General features: G+C 39.5%; 2 protein-coding genes and 1 pseudogene across 2 annotated transcripts; 2 read left to right on the forward strand and 1 right to left on the reverse strand.

Moving 5' to 3' along the window:
- Nucleotides 1-859: 859 nt before the first annotated feature.
- On the reverse strand, nt 860-3,356 carry LOC127417765 (chymotrypsin-C-like). The gene is made up of 5 exons (XM_051657976.1): nt 3,310-3,356; nt 1,691-1,824; nt 1,443-1,585; nt 1,158-1,313; nt 860-884 (listed from the first exon to the last, which is right to left on the reverse strand). The coding sequence occupies exons 1-5, from the start codon at nt 3,354-3,356 to the stop codon at nt 867-869; spliced, it is 498 nt and encodes a 165-aa protein (XP_051513936.1). The 3' UTR covers nt 860-866.
- An 8-nt stretch (nt 3,357-3,364) lies between these two features.
- LOC127417772 (uncharacterized) lies at nt 3,365-8,109 on the forward strand (annotated as a pseudogene).
- Nucleotides 8,110-9,355: 1,246 nt separating this feature from the next.
- dhfr (dihydrofolate reductase) lies at nt 9,356-17,283 on the forward strand. Its single transcript, XM_051660341.1, has 6 exons — nt 9,356-9,547; nt 12,080-12,129; nt 12,321-12,426; nt 14,641-14,767; nt 15,434-15,549; nt 16,806-17,283. The coding sequence occupies exons 1-6, from the start codon at nt 9,456-9,458 to the stop codon at nt 16,885-16,887; spliced, it is 573 nt and encodes a 190-aa protein (XP_051516301.1). The 5' UTR covers nt 9,356-9,455; the 3' UTR covers nt 16,888-17,283.
- The last annotated feature ends 3,039 nt before the right edge of the window (nt 17,284-20,322 follow it).

Genomic DNA, 20,322 nt, shown 5'->3' on the forward strand with positions numbered 1-20,322 from the left:
TACGTGTAAAGATGAGGTCCAGCTGGTTGCCCGATCTGTGAGTTGCTGTGGTGTGTAGTTTTTCCAAGTCAAATGAGGCCAGGAGAGTATTCAATTCAGTGGCCTGGAGCTTGTCTTGGTGTATTTTGAAATCACCAAGAACCACAAGTGGCCTACCATCCTCCGGTAAGGAGGACAGCAGGACATCCAACTCCTCAAGAAAGTTTGTCAGCTGACCTGGAGGGCGATAGATTACAACAACATGTATTTTTGTGGGTTGCATTGTAGTAATAGCATTATTACTACATAATAATGTAGGTTTATGTCATTAAAAAGTATTAAAACTAGCAAAGTGCACAGAGCTCGCCGTTCACACGTCCGATCCTCGCATGGCGTCACGTGACAACATACCAGTATCTTAAATTTGTGCGTGTGAATCTCAGAAAAATACTTTTTAAACCTACAGATGCCCTGATCATCCTGTGCTGTTTCTACATGATTTTGTAGGATGTCAGGAGGTCACGATTTTCATCCTAATTCCTCCTACACTTGAGTGGGAAGTGATCAGACAGCTTCTCCTCCTTCGACCATATGTATTGTTCTCTAAATGCACTCTATAAGATCCTGTATATGATATTCACATTTGCTGCATTGATGCATTCATCATGTCAAGATTTGCTGTCGATTTTCAGCTTTCCTCAAACTCTCCGTATTCTTAGGTGGTTTATCAAAGAGGAGATGTTTCTATTTGGCTAACTGGATTGATATTTTGTCAATATTCAATGGTTTGTAGTGAATGTATGTGAGTGGGACAGGGAAAGAAACGTGCTTTACATTTATTTACTGTTTTTCTGTTATTAAAATAAGGTCAGCATCTTTGGTCCATCTTAATTGTTCAGCATGACCTTGAATAAACAGAGAAAAAAGAGGAAGAACATTTTAGTTGTAGCCTACTGTAGTTCATTACTTAGAAATGTCTCTTTAATATTCTTTAAGTAATTTGTAAAGTCTAGTGATATGTTAACCAGAACGGTTTTGGACAGAACCTAAACCTAAAATGCATAAATTATCAATTAACACTTTATAAATGAAATAGTGCATACAGTATACTCTAGTATGTTGAAAGTACATTAGTAGAATTGTGAGTACTTTAGTGCTGTTAAAGCAACATGGCGTACCTGGTAGATCCAGTCATTGAATGCAGACACACAGGAGAATACAGTTGGCCTCTTCTCAGTGTTACAGCTATAACCAGATACAAAGCTGGCAATACTGTGCACCTCCCATATGTCTCTAGAGTTCTTGCAGTTCAGGGGGACACAAGAGTCACCCTGCTTTTTTTAACAAAAAGCAATTTACTCACTCGCTCTCATATAACTTAAAATCAGTTCATAGAAATGCCTACCAAATGAAGCGAAAGATCTATAATATACAAACAAATACAGAGTAAGTTTGCTTATATGGCAGGCAGCAACAATGCCATCTCCACCAGAGCAGACCATGATTTCCTTAACGGTTGAACCCCACCAGTCAGACCTGGAGCAGGTGGCATGATCCACAATGGGCATCAGAGCCTGCTGCAGCTTATCAGGAAGGGGTCCTCCAGCTGGGACACAATCACAATACAGTGGCACAATACACTAAGTGTATATACACAATTATTGCAAGCATGTATATCTGGTCTCATGTGCACATACACACACACACTTACTCCAGAGTCTACCCCAGCCTGAAACATAGCAGGGGTAATTGTTGGGCAGGACGGAGCCAGCAGGAGGGATATAACCCTGAATACTGTCACTCAGGGTCACAGTTTCAGACAGCTTGATCAGGGCAATGTCATTTCTGAATGCGCATAATCATAAGTGTGTGATTTGTTAGAGATATTGTTTACACTTACTGTGTTGATGCCTATATGTAAGGACTAATATACAGTCAGCCAGTCATTAAACACCTAAAGGTTGATTATTAGGACCCTGACGTGAAGCGAAGGGGTCTTGAAACACCCTAAAAGGGTTTATTTTGCGATGACGATGGTACATTATCTACTTATTACATGGCTACTTCCCAAATATATATACATATATATATATATATATATATTAATTCTCTTTTCACACATCCTATCATTATCTTGAATATTCTAGCATCATTTTCTCACATTTCCCTGGTATTTTAAAATATAAAAATTAGAGTGTTTGTTTGTATAAACTGAGTGGGTATAACCTTTCGAGATTTAGACTAAATACTTATTTTTAATTAGCTGAATCCCTATGACCTTATTTTAGTAATTTCAACCTTTCAGTGAATATGATACATTTCACAACATCTTTGCATGTCACGAAATTGGTAAAATAACTGGTGAGGGTCCCATAAAAACATGCAACAGTCAAGCCAGGTCGGTTTATAGTCATTTCTTTGAGGAGAGAATAAATGTTTTCAAGATGTGTGAGTAGGTAAACTGTTTCTTATCTTTTAAAAAAAAAAAAAAAAATTTCATAAAAAAAAGTATTTCATAACCATGACAGTCCTTTAGAAAAAAGTGCACGTCAAATCACTAGATGGCGGCCGTGTCATTCACAATGTATTGTTTACACTTCAACTGTATCAAAGTGGTTTTAGCAAGTCAGTCCACTCGGCGGCCCATCAGGCTTGGCAGCTATTTTTCTATGGAAACAAGCGGCATACAAGTCAACTCCAATCTACTTGAATGGGGACAGACTGAAATCTCCAAAACGGTTGCTCAAGAATACGACCAAAGAATATATTTAAACTCAGCAGTATCATTACTGTATCAAACTGGTATCATAACTTGTGCTTCTAAAAAAAAAAAAAAAAAAAAAAAAATCCTGCCTTGTATAACATGATGCGCATGCGCGTTTTAGAGTTGATTGACAGGCGATGTCTGTATCTAGAAGGTGATTGGCTCTTCTACCTATAAGGCGGGACTTCCTTTTCTAAATCCGTTGACAGCTGAAGTGGTCCGTCTCTGCTAAAAAGTCTCTCTAACTGTACTTAATTTATCGGGGAAATAGAAAGTGTTTACTTTCTACACACAAATCGGACTGCTGTTTTTACATATAAATAATTGTTGAATTTGTTAAACCTGTGAAAACATGTTGTTCCTGAGGCAAGAAAAGTGGTGGAAACGCGTTTTGTCTTTTTTCAGCAGGAAACTAATTAGCAGTAACACTACACACGCTGTACATCAAAGAACACTGACATTTTCAAATCACTATAACAATATATAACTATAAGTTACTCATTAATAGGGTGCTATTCTACATTTATAAGCATTTTTTTTTTCTTATTTAATTTAAATCGAGCTACCTCCTGAGCTCAGACCTTTCAGCTGAGCTGTGACCCCAGAAGGCCATTTTGCTTCATGCCATGTAAGTTTGTCTTTTATCTCTGCCAGTGACAATAAGGTTGAGATATTCCCTTGTTTCGACAACTCGAGCCCACTCCACAGAAGGAGCGACAGAGGAAGAAAAAACACAAGAATGACTGTACTGAGGATGAGGACAATTCTTCTAGTTTGCCTTTGTCTCCAAAACCTAGCGAGAACATGAAGGAGATGTGGGTGAAAGATTATGCAGAGAAATACATGGACCAGTATTTCTTTAGATACGTCATGGGTCCCTTCAGTTCACTTCGTGAGTATTGCAAAAACTTGTGCATTTGTAAATACAGTAAGTGAATATTTAACAAAGAAATAAATGATAAACATGACATCTATGTGTTTCTCCTTCAGCGGGTGAGTTGCTGGAGGAGCTGTTGTGTATCCTGTCTAGGCGGAATTTGTTGACGCGTACAATATTACACCTCCTTCTCCCGCAACTTATCTGTCTTTCTCTCTCATTGGCATGCAGCTTAGTCAATGCAAACCTCTGCTCCCTCATCTGGATACACTGCCAGGTCAAACACACTCACCCCTTCTAACTTAAGTATATTTATTGTTTTCCAACAAGCAGTTTGCACAGAATGTGCTCGTAAGGCTTTAAAGTGGTCAGGAAATGTGCTTGAAATCACATCATTATTTGAGCCAGTTTTTGTGATTTTGTTTGGTGATGCTAGAGGTACAGGAATTGACACTTCACCTTTAAATCTGCAGTCTTCCCCATCTGACAGCAAATACCAAGTACACAAATAACATCCAAATAATTTAAGTTAATAGTCTTGCCTGTTGTCATTACATGCACAAGGTTCTTTATTCATCTCTGTCTTCCGCAGAATCTTCAGTCTCCGGATCTCAGTGGTGCACAGAATGTGTCATTTTCAGTGCTGTGTGAGTGGCTGGGCAGCCTGCGCCTTCTCAGTTCCCTCTCCCTGGCAGGAACCATGTGTGATCAGAAGGTTATATCAGTGGTGGCCCGCCAGTGCCCCAGGCTGAAACACCTGGATGTGTCACGATGCCTGCATCTCACCCCTGCAGGCCTGCTTCCTCTGGCCTAACAAGAGCCCCATGTTAGGAATGTGAAGACCATAAGTCTGCTCACTTTAGATATCGGTTTGGCAGACAAAGAACGCGATGCAGTGGTTACAGCTGCATTCCTCCTCCTCAGCTTACCTAATCTTCAGAGGATGGCTCTAGAGGGACTGGGACAGGCTTGTGTTCTCATTCAGACTAGGGAGTCTGAGATGACCAAGGAGTTCACTTGCCAAAAAGGGTTGCCAGATCTAAAAGACTTGTGGGCTAAGAGGATACAGGAAGACCACTTGAAAGACAGCAGTTTACAGAGCACAAATGGAGAGGAGAGTTTTACATTAAAAGGAAAAATAGATGAATGGTTGTCATTAGAAGACAGTCAGGCTGATGAGAGAAAACAGAAAGAGGGTTCTAGTGACACTACACAGTTAAATGGATGGAAAGGGATGTCAGAAGAGGAATATGAAAAGGATAGAGGTAGAATCAGAGATTGTAATACAAGGGACAGTGTGACGATGTATCTCAGAGATGTAAAAGGAGTGTCTTTGGATACCTTTGAGGCAGTAGGGAAGGTCTGCCCAGAATTGTGTGTCCTGTCTTTGGACTGTCTTCAGCATAATGCTGACGACAGCTTCAAACAGGCTACAGTTTTAGCCAGTGGACTTGGTAGGTTTTCTGGCCAGCTGCGCTGTCTTTCTTTACAGTTTGCTGGTCTTCTGTCTGATCTAGTTCCAGGCCTTAGAGCTGCAGGCTCACACCTGCTCTCGCTCACCTTGGAAGGGATTCAAGCTAATGGACACACTCCTCTTCTGGAGCTCATTCATGCCTGTCCCAGACTCACCTCTCTCACTATTCATGTAGATCCACCCAGCACTAATTGGGAGGGAGATGAGGATGAGGATGGTGAAGATGAAGGCCTTTCTAATCTACCATGTATTCCACATCTATGCTCTTTAACAATGAAGTCATAAGCCATTTAGGCCTGTCACGATTATCAAATAATCATCTGATCACAGCTATTTGATCTTGCTGCAGTTATTTGAGATGACCACGATTATTGTGCACTTTATATTTCAATCACATTTTACTGTCCATATAGTAGAATGAACGGCACGTTTGAGTGTCTCATTCAATTGAACTCTGTGAGCCGCACCGCGGACTGCACTGAGTGCCGCTCCTGAAGAGCGCGTGAAGATTAACCGCTTCTGAAACGGATTTGAAGCGGTGTGATGTCTGCGGAGGTTCACGCCAAACTCTCACAAAAATATAAACGAGGATTTTAGTGAATGCCAAGCGCTCCAGTATCACTTTAACTGAGAAGGCTATAGCTGCAGGGAGAATTCCAAAAAGGGGCGGGAGCTCCAAACCGCCAGCAAAGATATAGGGAGCCCCTTACCTAACAATTTCCCTAACCTTAACTGTAAGTGGAAGTAACGCCCCCTTTTGGAGCTGGCACAACCCCCTTGTGAAGTAACCCTGCCCTCTTTTGGAGATTCTGCCCCCATTTGGAGGTCTCTGGGCTGCAGCTATACCTACTTGCTTTAACTTAATGATCATGTAATGGCAAATGTTATTTGTCGCTGTGGGTTCATTCACACAGGTGCCCTGTGTCACGACGGCTCACTCTTTTTCTAAAAAATATGAAAGAATGAAGAAATACAGAATCTCAAAGGTCTGTCTTCATGTGAAATAAGGGCTCATGGGTTTAATCGGATTGCCTTAAAATAACTTGTGAAAATAAGAATATTGGACAAATATTTTACTATTGCACACTTTAATATAATACAATACAATATGCTAATTATTCTATCATAATCATGCAATGCCACTTTTATGACCTCAAATTAATTGAGAGCATAGATAGGATATTTGTACTTTTACAAATTCATTTGTCACAACACAGGACCATTTCAATGAACTAGTCAAGGCAAAAAGGTTATTTAAAAATGGTGGAAAACACACTTTTATATAATTCATATAATTACATGTATACATAAATTATTACCTGAATTTTTTTTTTTTTTTTTTTTAAAGTCCATGGACACCTTATGCATCAACTACCCTTATGCTTTTTTTTAAGATTTTAATACTAAAATCTAATCTGATGTTCACTGTTCTGTCGCTTTAATAACTGGTTCACTAAATCCGTGTCCATTTTTTCCAACAGTTTTTCCTTGGATGCACGGCAGATGAAGCCTGCATCATGTTGGAGGTCTCTGAAGGGGGTGCTGTGGGCCCTAATTAGAGGCGCTTCACTCCTCCAGAAGCTCTCACTGATTGCTGTTCCCTGTCGATTGGATCCCGTGTTCAAACTTGTTCTGGACAATCCAGCTAAACCTCTTGGTGCCTTAGACAGTCCCCCACTGTATTGCCTTAGATCTGTTAGCCTGAACTGGTCAGATATCACTATTGAGACTGTAGTGCATATTGTAAATCCTTGTTGTTGCATGTCCAGTTTGGATTTGAGTGACTGCTGGGCGATGACTTTGAGCAATATTACGAAGTTACAAAGCAAAGCCAAAAGGAGGCGTCATACACTGCATGTAACATGGACATGAGCTGGGAAAGGAAAGGCCATGCTGAGATTGAAAAAGGACTTGTACTGACAATGAAGGGTATATGATTTTGTTGAGTTATTTTATATTTGTATCATGATGTCTTCAACAGGTGCCTTGTAGTTTAACAAACTGTAATTGAGTATTCTAAGCAACAGAGCTTATTTGAATTATACATATTTATTCTAGGATCACTATGCAGACAGATTAGTTTAAAATCCAGTTATGTGCACGTAACAAAAATCATTAGTGAGATATATAATTGTTTGGTACAATTCATTATAAAATTGCCATGCAATGCTCAAAATCAGACTTGTGTGAATAATATATATATATATATATATATATATATATATATATATATATATATATATATATATATAATTATAGGGTTCAAAACAGTGATTCAAACAGTGTCGACCTGGATGAAAGCATGGGAATTTTTTGTGCAAATCTTCTGTAAATTTACACTTTCGTTTGGGCATTGTTTCCAGCCAGCTGTCATTTGCTGCTACTGTCAAGCAACTGTTTGATGCCGAACACAACAATGCTTCGCGCGTTCGCGGAGACATTGACAGGCAGGAATTTGGCCAATAGTTGCTGCAAGCGTCTTATAATCGACCAATTGGTGTGCGAGAAGGCGGGACTTACAAAGAGGGGTTAAAGCAGGGGTTTGCGTTTTTGAAAAATTTCGCATACAGACGACAACGTTGTCAAAACGATCCCCGTTCACACGTATCCGCGAAAACGACTAAAAAGGCTATATTATGCATGCCAGGCCAGTAGTTGGTTACGGAAGCTCAGAACCGCAAGGTGAAAAAAAAAAAGCCTTACATTTTTTTTCTCTCTTCCTAAATTTTTTTTTCTCTCTTCAAAAAATCTGAGACACTATTTTTTATTATTTTTTCACCATTTCTTTCTTTTTTTTTTTTTTTTTTTTTTTTTTCCACCTTGCGGTTCAGAGCATCCGTAGTTGGCGATGTCACTTTGTAAAGAATCACTATGCGCCTGCGCACATAAGCATTCTTCCACAGAGCGGTGAATACGAACAATGAAGATGGCGAAAGCATCGAGCAATTTTGTCTGGACGGACGATGAGGTTGCTTTATTACTACAATTACTTTGCTGGAGAAGCCTCAATAAACTCAAGATTCTGAGCAGCACAAACACAGTCCTGTTGTCCGCCATTGTAGTTTTGAATGTCTCGCGCATTGTTTTTAAGTACTCGCGCGCATGCCAATAGACTGAACTCTCAAGATTATTCAATAAACTCTGCTCATTTTTACCATCACTTCGTCTCCTGCCTTCTTCTGTATGCCCCCTGCTGATTCTTGGGCTGGTAGGAGAGTAAGTTAACATAACAAGCTGTTGATGTTGACTGGTTTTGGATATCAGACAGAACTCTGATATATGGATATCTTCTGACGCTTCTACATGCATTTTCACTGCCTCATGTTTAGCATATCATTGAATACTGTACATGGCATCACATCTCTGTCTATAGGCTATATACATAAACGGTGGGTGAATGAATTTATGGGTAAAGGTACATCAAATAAAATTAAGTAAATAAATAACATTTAAAATACAAATACATTTTTCCCATCTGAATCCATACATTAATTTCAAGATTTTCAAATTGTAGGTTCTGTCTACTGTACAATGTTCACACTCCATACAAAACACTCCAAATGAATAAATAGTTGATTATTGTTATTTGTACTGACACCAGTATTCATATTGATAATTACACATCTCAAATTGATGCCTATCAATACATCATTCTTTATATAACACGTAATACGCGTGTGCATGACGTCATCCTTTTTCACAAATTCGCGTTTTTGTACATTTACACGGACACCATAACGGCATCGTTTTCAAAAACTTGCGTTTTCAGGCCGCAAAACACCGTTGTCGTGTAAACGAACAGCCAAAACGCATAAAAAGTTTTACGTTTTTAGTTAAAATGTTGTCGTGTAAACGGCCCCTTAGAAATCCCGCTCGGACGTTTTTTTAAGGTCCGAAAAAGAGGACGCATTGCCACCCTACTTTACACTTGTGATGTATCTTGAATTTTGTTTTAAGGGTACACATACACGAGCTTTTTGCCTATCCATTTTCCTGTGTCGTCTCGGTCTCACCCTGCGTTCCAAACGTAATAAATCAGCCTCCGAAGGGCACTTCACACCTTTAAGCCCTCCAAAGCTCTCGCAGTGGATGGTAAAGTCTTCGAAGTGAATAGGGCATAAGGATGTTCGATTCTGAACTGAACGCTCCTTCTTTCTGCACATTTGGCGGGAAGCCGGTTTACGTAACATAAATAATGTTCATGAGCGAAGACTTCAGCAAATCAGTTGACTGGCGTCACGTTACGTAATTTATATTAATGAGCCCCAAACGTTCGACGTAGTAGCGTTCGTACATTCGCTGGCGGGAGGAAGACACTTCTGTGGCTGCGCTGTGACTTATAATTTGTTTTCTGGAGAGTTATGTCTCGACTACTCAACTGTATTGTAGCAGTTTGTCCCGATATGGGAATAGGGAAAAATGGAAATCTACCGTGGCACCCAATAAGACTAAGGTGAGAAAGTTTTACGCCTATCCTACTATTTGTTGCTAACTGTTCTGCTAATGTTCTGTCATGTTGATACAATAAGTAAAAAGGTTTATAGGCATATTTCGAAACAGCTGTAAAGTACTCTTAAACATCTGCGATACGTCTTAAAACGAGGTCTAGACATTTACCCAGAATATTTGCTCATTTCGGCTATTCACAAATGAACGAGGGAATAAAATGACAGCATCGATAAAAGAATGACAGAAGGAAGAAATTGACTATTACTGCACTCACTGAACATGACTGTACAGATATTTGTATTCGAAGCTTGACCTTTGTCCCTGGAGTCTGTTAAATATCCTCAATCAGCACATTTCCTCCGAGAGCCTTATCCAAACGTATATACAGCATAATATAGACCATTCTTAAAGGGATAGTTCACCCAAAAATGAAAATTCTCTCATCACCTTTATGCCATTCCAGATGTGTATTATTTTCTTTCTTCTGCTGAACACAAACGAAGATTTTTTGAAGAATATCTCAGCTCTTTTGGTCCATACAATGCAAGTGAATGGTGGCCAGAACTTTGAAGCTCCAAAAATCACACACAGTGCATCTGGAAAGTATTCACAGCGCTTCACTTTTTCCACATTTTGTTATGTTACAGCCTTATTCCAAAATGGATTAAATTCATTATTTTCCTTAAAATTCTACAAACAATACCCCATAATGACGATGTGAAAGAAGTTTGTTTGAAATCTTTGCAAATTTATTAAAAATAAAAAAACGAACAAAATCACATGTACATAAGTATTCACAGCCTTTGCCATGACACTCAAAATTGACCTCAGGTGCATCCTGTTTCCACTGATCATCCTTGAGATGTTTCTACAACTTGATTGGAGTCCACCTGTGGTAAATTCAGTTGATTGGACATGATTTGGAAAGGCACACACCTGTCTATATAAGGTCCCACATTTAACAGTGCATGTCAGAGCACAAACCAAGCCATGAAGTCCAAGGAATTGTCTGTAGACCTCTGAGACAGGATTGTATCGAGGCACAGATCTGGGGAAGGGTACAGAAACATTTCTGCAGCATTGAAGGTCCCAATGAGCACAGTGGCCTCCATCATCTGTAAATGGAAGAAGTTTGGAACCACCAGGACACTTCCTAGTGCTGGCCGCCTGGCCAAACTGAGTGATCGGGGGAGAAGGGCCTTAGTCAGGGAGGTGACCAAGAACCCGATGGTCACTCTGACAGAGCTCCAGCATTTCTCTGTGGAGAGAGGAGAACCTTCCAGAAGAACAACCATCTCTGCAGCACTCCACTAATCAGGCCTGTATGGTAGAGTGGCCAGATGGAAGCCACTCCTCAGGAAAAGGCACATGACAGCCCGCCTGGAGTTTGCCAAAAGGCACCTGAAGGACTCTCAGACCAACAAAACAAAACAAAAATTGAAATCTTTGGCCTGAATGGCAAGCATCATGTCTGGAGGAAACCAGGCAGTGCTCATCACCTGGCCAATACCATCCCTGCAGTGAAGCATGGTGGTGGCAGCATCATGCTGTGAGGATGTTTTTCAGCAGCAGGAACTGGGAGACTAGTCAGGATCGAGGGAAAGATGAATGCAGCAATGTACAGAGACATCCTTGATGAAAACCTGCTCCAGAGTGCTCTGGACCTCAGACTGGGGCAAAGGTTCATCTTCCATCAGGACAACGACCCTAAGCACACAGCCAAGATAACAAAGGACTGGCTCCGGGACAACTCTGTGAATGTCCTTGAGTGGCCCAGCCAGAGCCCAGACTTGAACCCAATTGAACATCTCTGGAGAGATCTGAAAATGGCTGTGCACCGACGCTCCCCATCCAACCTGATGGAGCTTGAGAGGTCCTGAAAAGAAGAATGGGAGAAACTGCCCAAAAATAGGTGTGCCAAGCTTGTAGCATCATACTCAAAGACTTGAGGCTGTAATTGGTGCCAAAGGTGCTTCAACAAAAGTATTGAGCAAAGGCTGTGAATACCTATGTACATGTGTGGTGTGTGTTTTTTATTTTTAATAAATTTGCAAAGATTTCAAACAAACTTCTTTCACGTTGTCATTATGGGGTATTGTTTGTAGAATTGAGGAAAATAATGAATTTAATCCATTTTGGAATAAGGCTGTAACATAAAATGTGGAAAAAGTGAAGCACTGTGAATACTTTCTGGATGCACTGTAAAGGCCACAAATATAATCCAACCCTTCAGAAGCAATATGATAGTTGTGGGTGAGAAACAACAGATCAGTATTTAAGTCCTTTGTTACTTTTAATCTCCACTTTCACTTAGTCACATTTTGAAGATTTGGAGATTTATGGTAAAAAAAATAAATAGTTATGTTTACACATATGGGATGGCTTGAGGGTGAATAAATAAAGAATTGTAATTTTTGGGGAACTATCCCTTTAACCCTTAACACAAAGCAAACCTCATATGTTTTGTTCAACCAAAATATATCTTGACCCTTGACATACAGTGATTCTTACCTTTCCTGAACCTTTTTCTTTACAGTAATGAATTCAAGCACTTTCAGAGGATGACAATGACCCCTGCAGTTGAGGGTAAAATATGCTGAGATGTTCAGCCTTTTTTTTTTTTTTTTTGGTCATACCCCTATGAATTTACACGATTATGTCTGGCTTATTTTACATATTTGTCTTGAAATTCAACTAAAACCTAAAACACTATTATTTTTTTTAATTTTTTTTTTTTTTTGCTCACTTTTTAATTAATTTCCTTTGTCATGTGACAGGTAAAAAGAATGTGGTCCTTATGGGCAGAAAGACATGGTTCTCTATTCCTGCATCAAACCGACCCCTGAAGAACAGAATTAACATAGTTCTTAGCAGAGAGCTTAAGTAAGTAATCTTACATTACTTAACTTTAGTAATCTTAACATTACTTTCTTTCATATACCACTATAGTTTATAAAGTAGCCTATTTAACCTTGTGCGACCCCCGCATACACGTGTGGACGTTGTATTTTGGTTTCGCTATACATAACACATAATTTAAATTCATTTAAACTGACTGATCTCAGTTAAGGAGTCTCTGTGCTGCCAGTAAAGGGTTCAACTTTTGACGTACAGAGTAATGGAACTAAACAGCATGGCGCTGACCACACCATAATTTGTCTTTTGGAGAAATGGCAACAAAATGCTAAATACAATGTACAATAATGTGTAATTTAGCACATTTATTCCTTAGAAATCCTATATTTACTGTGCATTATCTCACTGGGAATCAATGTGTTCATCAAAAAGCTGAAAAATGCATTTTGGTGCATTTTGAACCGTTCTGAGACCACTGCAGACAGACAGCATAGTGGAGGTTAAGTAATTCACTAAATAAGGAGCAAGGGAGCATCCTTTAGTGCATTCAATCCAAATTTCCCTTCAAAAGTTCAGTTTCAGGCTGCAGATGATGTTTGGACCACTCAACATGTTTGGCAGACATGGGACAATGGCAATCAGTACATACACATATGAGCCAAAACATTATGACCACCTGCCTAATATGCTGTTGGTCCTCCGCGTGCTACCAAAAAAACCGACCCGCCGATTCATGGACTCTACAAGACCCCTGAAGTTGTCCTGTGGTATCTGGCACCAAGACATTAGCAGCAGATCCTTCAAGTCCTGTATGTTGCGAGGTAGAGCCACCATGGATCATACTTGTTGGTCCAGTACATCCCACAGATGCTCAGTCGGATTGAGATCTGGGGAATTTGGAGGCCAGGCTTACACCTTGACATCTATTCATCATGTGATTCAAAGCATTCCCAAACAATTTGTGGCAGGGCACATTACCCTGCTGAAAGAGGCCACTGCCATCAGGAAATACCATTGCCATTAAGGGGTGTGCCTGGTCTGCAACGATGTTTAGGTAGGTGGGACGTGTCAAATTGACATCCACATGAATGGCCGGACCCAGGGTTTCCCAGCAGAACATTGCCCAGAGCATCACACTCCCTCCACCTCCACTGGCTTGTCGTCTTCCCACAGTGCATCCTGGTGCCATCACTTCCCCAGGTTAATGGCGCACACATACACGGCCGTCAACGTGATGTAAAAGAAAACGGGACTCATCTGACCAGGCAACCTTTTTCCACTGCTCCAAGGTCCAGTTCCGACACTCGCATGCCCATTGTAGGCACTTTAAACGGTGGACAGGGGTCATCATGGGCACTCCGACCAGTCTGCAGCTACTAAGCCCCATACTCAGCAGGGTGCGATACACTGTGAGTTGTGGCACATTCCTCCCGTAACCATCATTAAAATCTTCTGTGACTTGTGCCACAGTATACCTCCTGTCGGTTCGGACCAGATGGGATAGCCTTCGTTGTCCTTGTGCATCGACGAGCCTTGGGTGCCCAACACGCTGGTCTGTGGTTTGTCTCTCCTTGGACAACTGTCGGTAAGTACTCGCCTCTGCTGTCCAGGAGCACCCCACAAGCCTTGCCGTTTCAGAGATGCTCTGACCCAGTCGTCTGGCCATAACAATTTGACCCTTGTCAAAGTCGCTCAGTTCTTTACTGCTGCCCATTTCTCCTGCATTCAACACATTGACTACGAGAACTGAGAGTTCACTTACCATCTAATCTACCCAGACCTTGACCCGTGGCCTTGTTAGGAGATGATCACTTTTATTCGCTTCACCTGTGAGTGGTCATAATGTTTTGGCTCATCAGTGTTTATTCAGAATTTATAATGTATAATTTTTATTTGAACATGGTTAGCAGAGATTGGATGATGCTGGCCATTACTTTGAATAAGAATTAATTATGCTAATTTCTGATGTAATGTCTGTAACGTCTCAAAAATATGAATAACCAACACTTCTGGAAACATAATAAACAATTTGCTAAAAAAAATCTGACTTTCCATAGCATGGCATTATGTAAAATTACTGTCCACATTTGTTGCCATAAATTTTTAGGGAAACTAATTGCTGTACAAATTATGTGCTGCTAGAAGAAATCAAAAAGGGACATGAAAAATGCTCACAGCAGTCACGCTTGGGTCTCAGGAGGTTGAATGATTTTTTTTTTTTTTTTTTCTATTACTGAACAGGACAGCCCCAGATGGAGCTCACTATCTTGCTTCAGACTTCAGTTCAGCTCTTCATCTGTTGGATAGCCCTGAGCTTGAAAAGCAAGTTGACCAACTCTGGATAATTGGTGGCAGTGCTCTATACAAGGTTGTTATATGACATTTCTGTCATGTCTATTGAGAAACACAGGAGAAAAAAAAAAATGTTATACAGAAAATATTATTAGAAGTATAGATATTTGATGAATATGCAGCAAATCCAGTAGGACTCCTCTATTATATTGTAAAAATAGTTCTACAGTGGTCTTGTGTTATAGTTTTACTAATGAACATGGTGAACTGAACTTTTTATGTGGAATAAACTTAAAACTAATATGGGAGTGATCTGCAAGAACACCATGCATGCTACATCACATTTTATAAATTTCTTTAATTTTGTAAAATGTTGATTATGATGAAGAGAGTATTGAATTTGAGTATTGAAAAGAGTTTTCCTATCATGAAACAGATTTCTCCTAATTTCATTGATTGCCATTTGAAATTTGCTCATGTCTTATATTATGTTAATATAACGTTATACACACACACACACACTAGTACCCACCTATACCACAGTCATATGTCAGTTATATCACAGCAAAGTTTTGATCTTTCTGTATAACAATTAGTTGTTATGGAAACTGTCTAAAGGCAAACGGTACAAAAGACTCCCTTCCCTCATACTCCTCTCTACTTACAGATCAGTCTCTTGATATCTTGTACAACATAACCACATATAATATTTGTTTTGTTTTTGTGATGATGTGCTCTGCAGGAGGTGATGGAGAGCTCGAGTCCCAGTCGTCTTTTTGTAACACGGGTCCTCAAGCAGTATGACTGTGACACATTTATTCCTGATATCAACTTGAATAAGTACAAGCTCCTGCCCGAGTGAGTGCTCATATGCCATTTGGAGCCATAGATGCATATAGTACTGTGCAAAAGTTTAAGGCTGTTGTGAAAAATGTTTTCAAAAACTAATGCCATGAATTTATTTTTTAAAGTGCAGTAAACATAAACTAAATCTATATTTGGTGTGACCACCCCATGCCTTTAACATAAATTCTCCTAGGTACACTTGCGCACAGTTTTTCAAGCATCTTAAAGAACTTGCCACAGTTCTGTGTACTGTCTTAATTGTTTCTGTCTCTTCGTGTGTACCCAGACTACCAGTAATGATAATCAGGGCTCTGTTGAGGCCATACCATGTGTTGTAGGACACTGTGATCTACTTCTATTCGCTTTGCAAAAGGAATTTTTGGAAATCTAAAATTTATACATTTTCTACTGACACACTAAAGCAGAAGATATAAAGTAATCGTCTAAAGACAAATGTTTTTGTAAAACATATAATATGCCTAAGACTTTTGCATAGAACTGTACATTATTAAATTCCAATACTGGCATGTATTGATAGCCTCATCCTAATTTGTAGCAATGACATTAAAGCACCAGTTAAGCGTCAAACATTTAAAAAGCCCAAGAGTAAAGCTTGCCGTTGTTTTGCAGCACTTTCATTTATTAGGCACAACCTGTTTTACATTTGTTTAGGAGTATACTTTTATTCATATCCTTGAGTAAAGTGGCATTAATGGATTTACTGGCACTGGAACAGACATGCCGTATTATTGTGTCTATACAGATACAATAAAAAAAAAAGCCCTCTTGTTATGTAAAAAGTGGCATCTAGCATCAAAGGTGGACTGCACCAAACGTCACAGGTTACATCAGCTACTTCATCTGACAAAAGGCAACAATATTTTATCTTTTGTTATTTGTATTTAAATCTTTTGTTATTTGTGTGTTCAGATCTATCACTTTATTATAGTTTCAACAAGTAAATGGCACAGTCAGCATTTATCTATACCAGTCTAAAGTGGATGAGTTGAGTTGATTGTCACCATTTTAGAATATTACCAAAGCATATACAGTATAGTCTTCAAAATAGACACAATAAGTGAAATACTTTATTATGATTGTGTAAGTGACTTTTTATGTATTATGTTTTGTATTTCTGTGTTGTCTTCCTTATACTCTCAATTAATGTATGCAGCACTCATACTGTATTGTAAAATCAGCCCTGATAGAAGAGTGATTAATGTCTTATTGTACCTTCTTGTTTCTCTTTCTCATTTTCTTCTGATCAGGTTCCCAGGTGTACCCATAGATTTGCAGGAGGAGAATGGCGTTCAGTATGTTTTTGAAGTGTATGAGAGCACTGACCACTAAAAAGTGATTTTAAGGTTGGAGACATGTCCCACGCGTTGTGCTTGTACTCTGACACATTGCGTGGTGGCACTTTTATGGGATACCCACGTTTGAATCTGGCTAGTAAAATTTCCTGATCTCATCCCTCTTCTTCATTTTTCATGTTATCTCTCCACTTTCCTATCAATAAAAGTGGTAAAAGCCATAAAAAAATAAAATAAAAATAGTACCCAAAAATGAAAATTCTGTCATAAATTTCTTTCTTCAGTGCAGCACAGAATTAGATGCTTGGTATAGGGCTGCACAATTAATCAAAATTAAAATTGTGAAATTGTGATATGACTGTGATTATTAAACCACAAAGGGCTGCGATTTACTTAAATAAATAGTCTGCTTGCACTGCTCGCTTTTAAAGTTTCTGCGTGCTGCTCTGTCCAGTCTGTATTGTGTAAGTGCATTATTACAGTATTTTAAGTGCTTACAGTTAGTGGTCGACCGATATATCGCAGAGGCCGTTAAATCGGCCTATACTCGGAATTCTTTAATTATTGGCATCGGCCGATAAATTTTCCCCTTTGGCAGATTTGTTTCTTGAGAATCACCTGCTTGCATGTGAAGCAACCGAGACATGTAAACGACCAGTCACTGTTCGTTTTGTTGTTACGTGCCATCGTGTTACTACAATAATAGGCTGGTGTGCAACACAGTCTCATTTAAACGGTCTGCATATCAGAGCTGCGACAGATGCGTTTGAGCTCATAATGTTAAAGTGCTCGCCTGTTTCATTCTCCCTCTCTCTCCTCAACAGTGCCCTGTAACTTTTAAAGGAGCAATATGTAACATTGACATCAAGCATTTAAAATGGGTACTGCAGCCAAATTCAAAATATTGGAGAGAGTTGTCTCCCCACCCCCTCCTCCCCAGACAGGTTGAGGACACGCAACAGGAACGAGCAAACTGACAATGGCAAGCAACGAGCCTTACACTGTAAGTTGATTAGCTAATTTATACGTTTGTAGTGTTTTTATTGTTTGCAAGTTATAAACCATGGATTTATAACTGTGGACATGTGGATTTTTTATAACTCTGTCAATGTTAGCTAGATGTATTGCTGGCTTTCATTGCTGCAGCGCCCTGTGTTTGCTTGCTAACTTGTTTCAAATCTGGCAACCCGGGTTGTCGAAATACTATTGGGAAATGGGCAGTGGGTGGGATCACACAGGCCAAAACACAAACAGAAATTCCAGCCTGGAACAGACATTTCAAAGTAGAATATACTGGCTGTAGCATTGTTTTCAGAGAAGCCAGTATTTCAACTTAGCATGTTTCCTAAATCTCTGATAACATATTATGATAATTTTATGCTTTAGTACAGTAAATATATTACATATTGCACCTTTAACTGTCTTATCTAATGATAAAAAGGCAAATATCAATCAATCAAATCAAATCACTTTTTTCAGTAAAAACTAATATCATATACCGTCTGCAAATATGTGCATATCTCGTTTAAACAGATGTAATAAATCAACCTCACAAAACTTGAGCAGATCCAGCATCCTGTGGAACGCTCATTTATTTACCTCTAAAGCACGTATTCTATCAGCCTCTCCTCAGCAGTTCCCTGTCATTTTTAACTTTCTTTTCTAATGATAAAAAGCCAAATATCAAAAACTAATGTCATATACTGTCTGCAAATATGCGCATATCTCGTTTAAACAGATGTAATAAACCAACCTCATAAAACTTGAGCCGAACCAGCATCCTGTGGAATTCTCATAAATAGTTCTCTGAAGCAAGTATTCTAACAGTCTCCTCAACAGTTCCCTGTAACTTTTCTTATGATTAAAGGCAAATATCAATAAAACTTTTTTATTATATACCATCTGCAAATATGCAGATATATGTAATTCACGATTCTCACAAAAATCAAGTGTTTTCTTCCTGTCGAATGCTCATCTATTATCTTCCTCTGAAGCATGTATTCTATCAGCCAGAATCAAAACTTCAGTATCAGGATCAAAAGGTCCTCTGATTTACAAATCATGACGGTCAGTCCGTGACAATCCAAGCAGGCGATTCAGGCCATTTAAACTGTCAGGAGATTGCTGCTCGTGTTGGATTCGCACGAGCGCGTGAGTGCAACTTCAAAGTAAAAGCGCTTAATGTGCCCTACGAGTAAATATCTTATTCACTGTGCACTGTATGTACAGTACAGTTGGTTTGATTCTGTATTTTTTTAGATAATGTGATTGCTAATGTAGATATGCCATCCATGGTTGCTTGACTATTGTGTTTACTGTTATTTCCTTCTTCCTAATATATTAATAATTCTTCATGTGCAAATAAATTACTCAAATTTGATGACTAAACAGAAATCAGAAGAAACTGCTATTTACCATTTAAAATACAATAATATTTTTTTAGATTCTTTTTTAAAAAGTTAAAGCTTCATGTGAAATTGAGTAAATACAGTGCATCTGAAAAGTATTCACAGCGCTTCACTTTTTCCACATTTTGTTATGTTACAGCCTTATTCCAAAATGGATTAAATTCATTATTATCCTCAAAATTCTACAAACAATACCCCATAATGACAAAGTGAAAGAAGTTTGTTTGAAATCTTTGCAAATTTATTAAAAATAAAAACGAAGAAAATCACATGTACATAAGTAGTCACAGCCTTTGCCATGACACTCAAAATTGAGCTCAGGTGCATCCTGTTTCCACTGATCATCCTTGAGATGTTTCTACAACTTGATTGGAGTCCACCTGTGGTAAATTCAGTTGATTGGACATGATTTGGAAAGGCACACCTGTCTATATAAGGTCCCACAGTTAACAGTGCATGTCAGAGCACAAACCAAGCCATGAAGTCCAAGGAATTGTCTGTAGACCTCCGAGACAGGATTGTATCGAGGCACAGATCTGGGGAAGGGTACAGAAAAATGTCTGCAGCATTGAAGGTCCCAATGAGCACAGTGGCCTCCATCATCCGTAAATGGAAGAAGTTTGGAACCACCAGGAGTCTTCCTAGAGCTGGCCGCCCGGCCAAACTGAGCAATCAGGGGAGAAGGGCCTTAGTCAGGGAGGTGACCAAGAACCCGATGGTCACTCTGACAGAGCTCCAGCATTTCTTTGTGGAGAGAGGAGAACCTTCCAGAAGAACAACCATCTCTGCAGCACTCCACTAATCAGGCCTGTATGGTAGAGTGGCCAGATGGAAGCCACTCCTCAGGAAAAGGCACATGACAGCCCGCCTGGAGTTTGCCAAAAGGCACCTGAAGGACTCTCAGACCATGAGAAACAAAGATTGAACTCTTTGGCCTGAATGGCAAGCGTCATGTCTGGAGGAAACCAGGCACCGCTCATCACCTCGCCAATACCATCCCTACAGTGAAGCATGGTGGTGGCAGCATCATGCTGTGAGGATGTTTTTCAGCAGCAGGAACTGGG

The sequence above is a fragment of the Myxocyprinus asiaticus genome, chromosome 3 (genome assembly GCF_019703515.2).
Source record: "Myxocyprinus asiaticus isolate MX2 ecotype Aquarium Trade chromosome 3, UBuf_Myxa_2, whole genome shotgun sequence".
NCBI classification, from domain to species: Eukaryota; Metazoa; Chordata; class Actinopteri; order Cypriniformes; family Catostomidae; genus Myxocyprinus; species Myxocyprinus asiaticus.

Excerpts from the sequence above, each read along its gene's own strand:
- LOC127417765 (XM_051657976.1), bottom strand. The coding sequence starts at position 3,356 with ATGGCCTTCTGGGGTCACAGCTCAGCTGAAAGGTCTGAGCTCAGGAG. Across the intron at positions 1,825-3,309 it reads GAAAGGTCTGAGCTCAGGAG|AAATGACATTGCCCTGATCA; the intron begins GTAGCTCGATTT and ends ATGCGCATTCAG. Across the intron at positions 1,586-1,690 it reads AGGCTGGGGTAGACTCTGGA|CTGGAGGACCCCTTCCTGAT; the intron begins GTAAGTGTGTGT and ends ATTGTGTCCCAG.
- dhfr (XM_051660341.1), top strand. The coding sequence starts at position 9,456 with ATGTCTCGACTACTCAACTGTATTGTAGCAGTTTGTCCCGATATGGGA. Across the intron at positions 12,427-14,640 it reads GTTCTTAGCAGAGAGCTTAA|GACAGCCCCAGATGGAGCTC; the intron begins GTAAGTAATCTT and ends ATTACTGAACAG. Across the intron at positions 14,768-15,433 it reads GTGGCAGTGCTCTATACAAG|GAGGTGATGGAGAGCTCGAG; the intron begins GTTGTTATATGA and ends TGTGCTCTGCAG.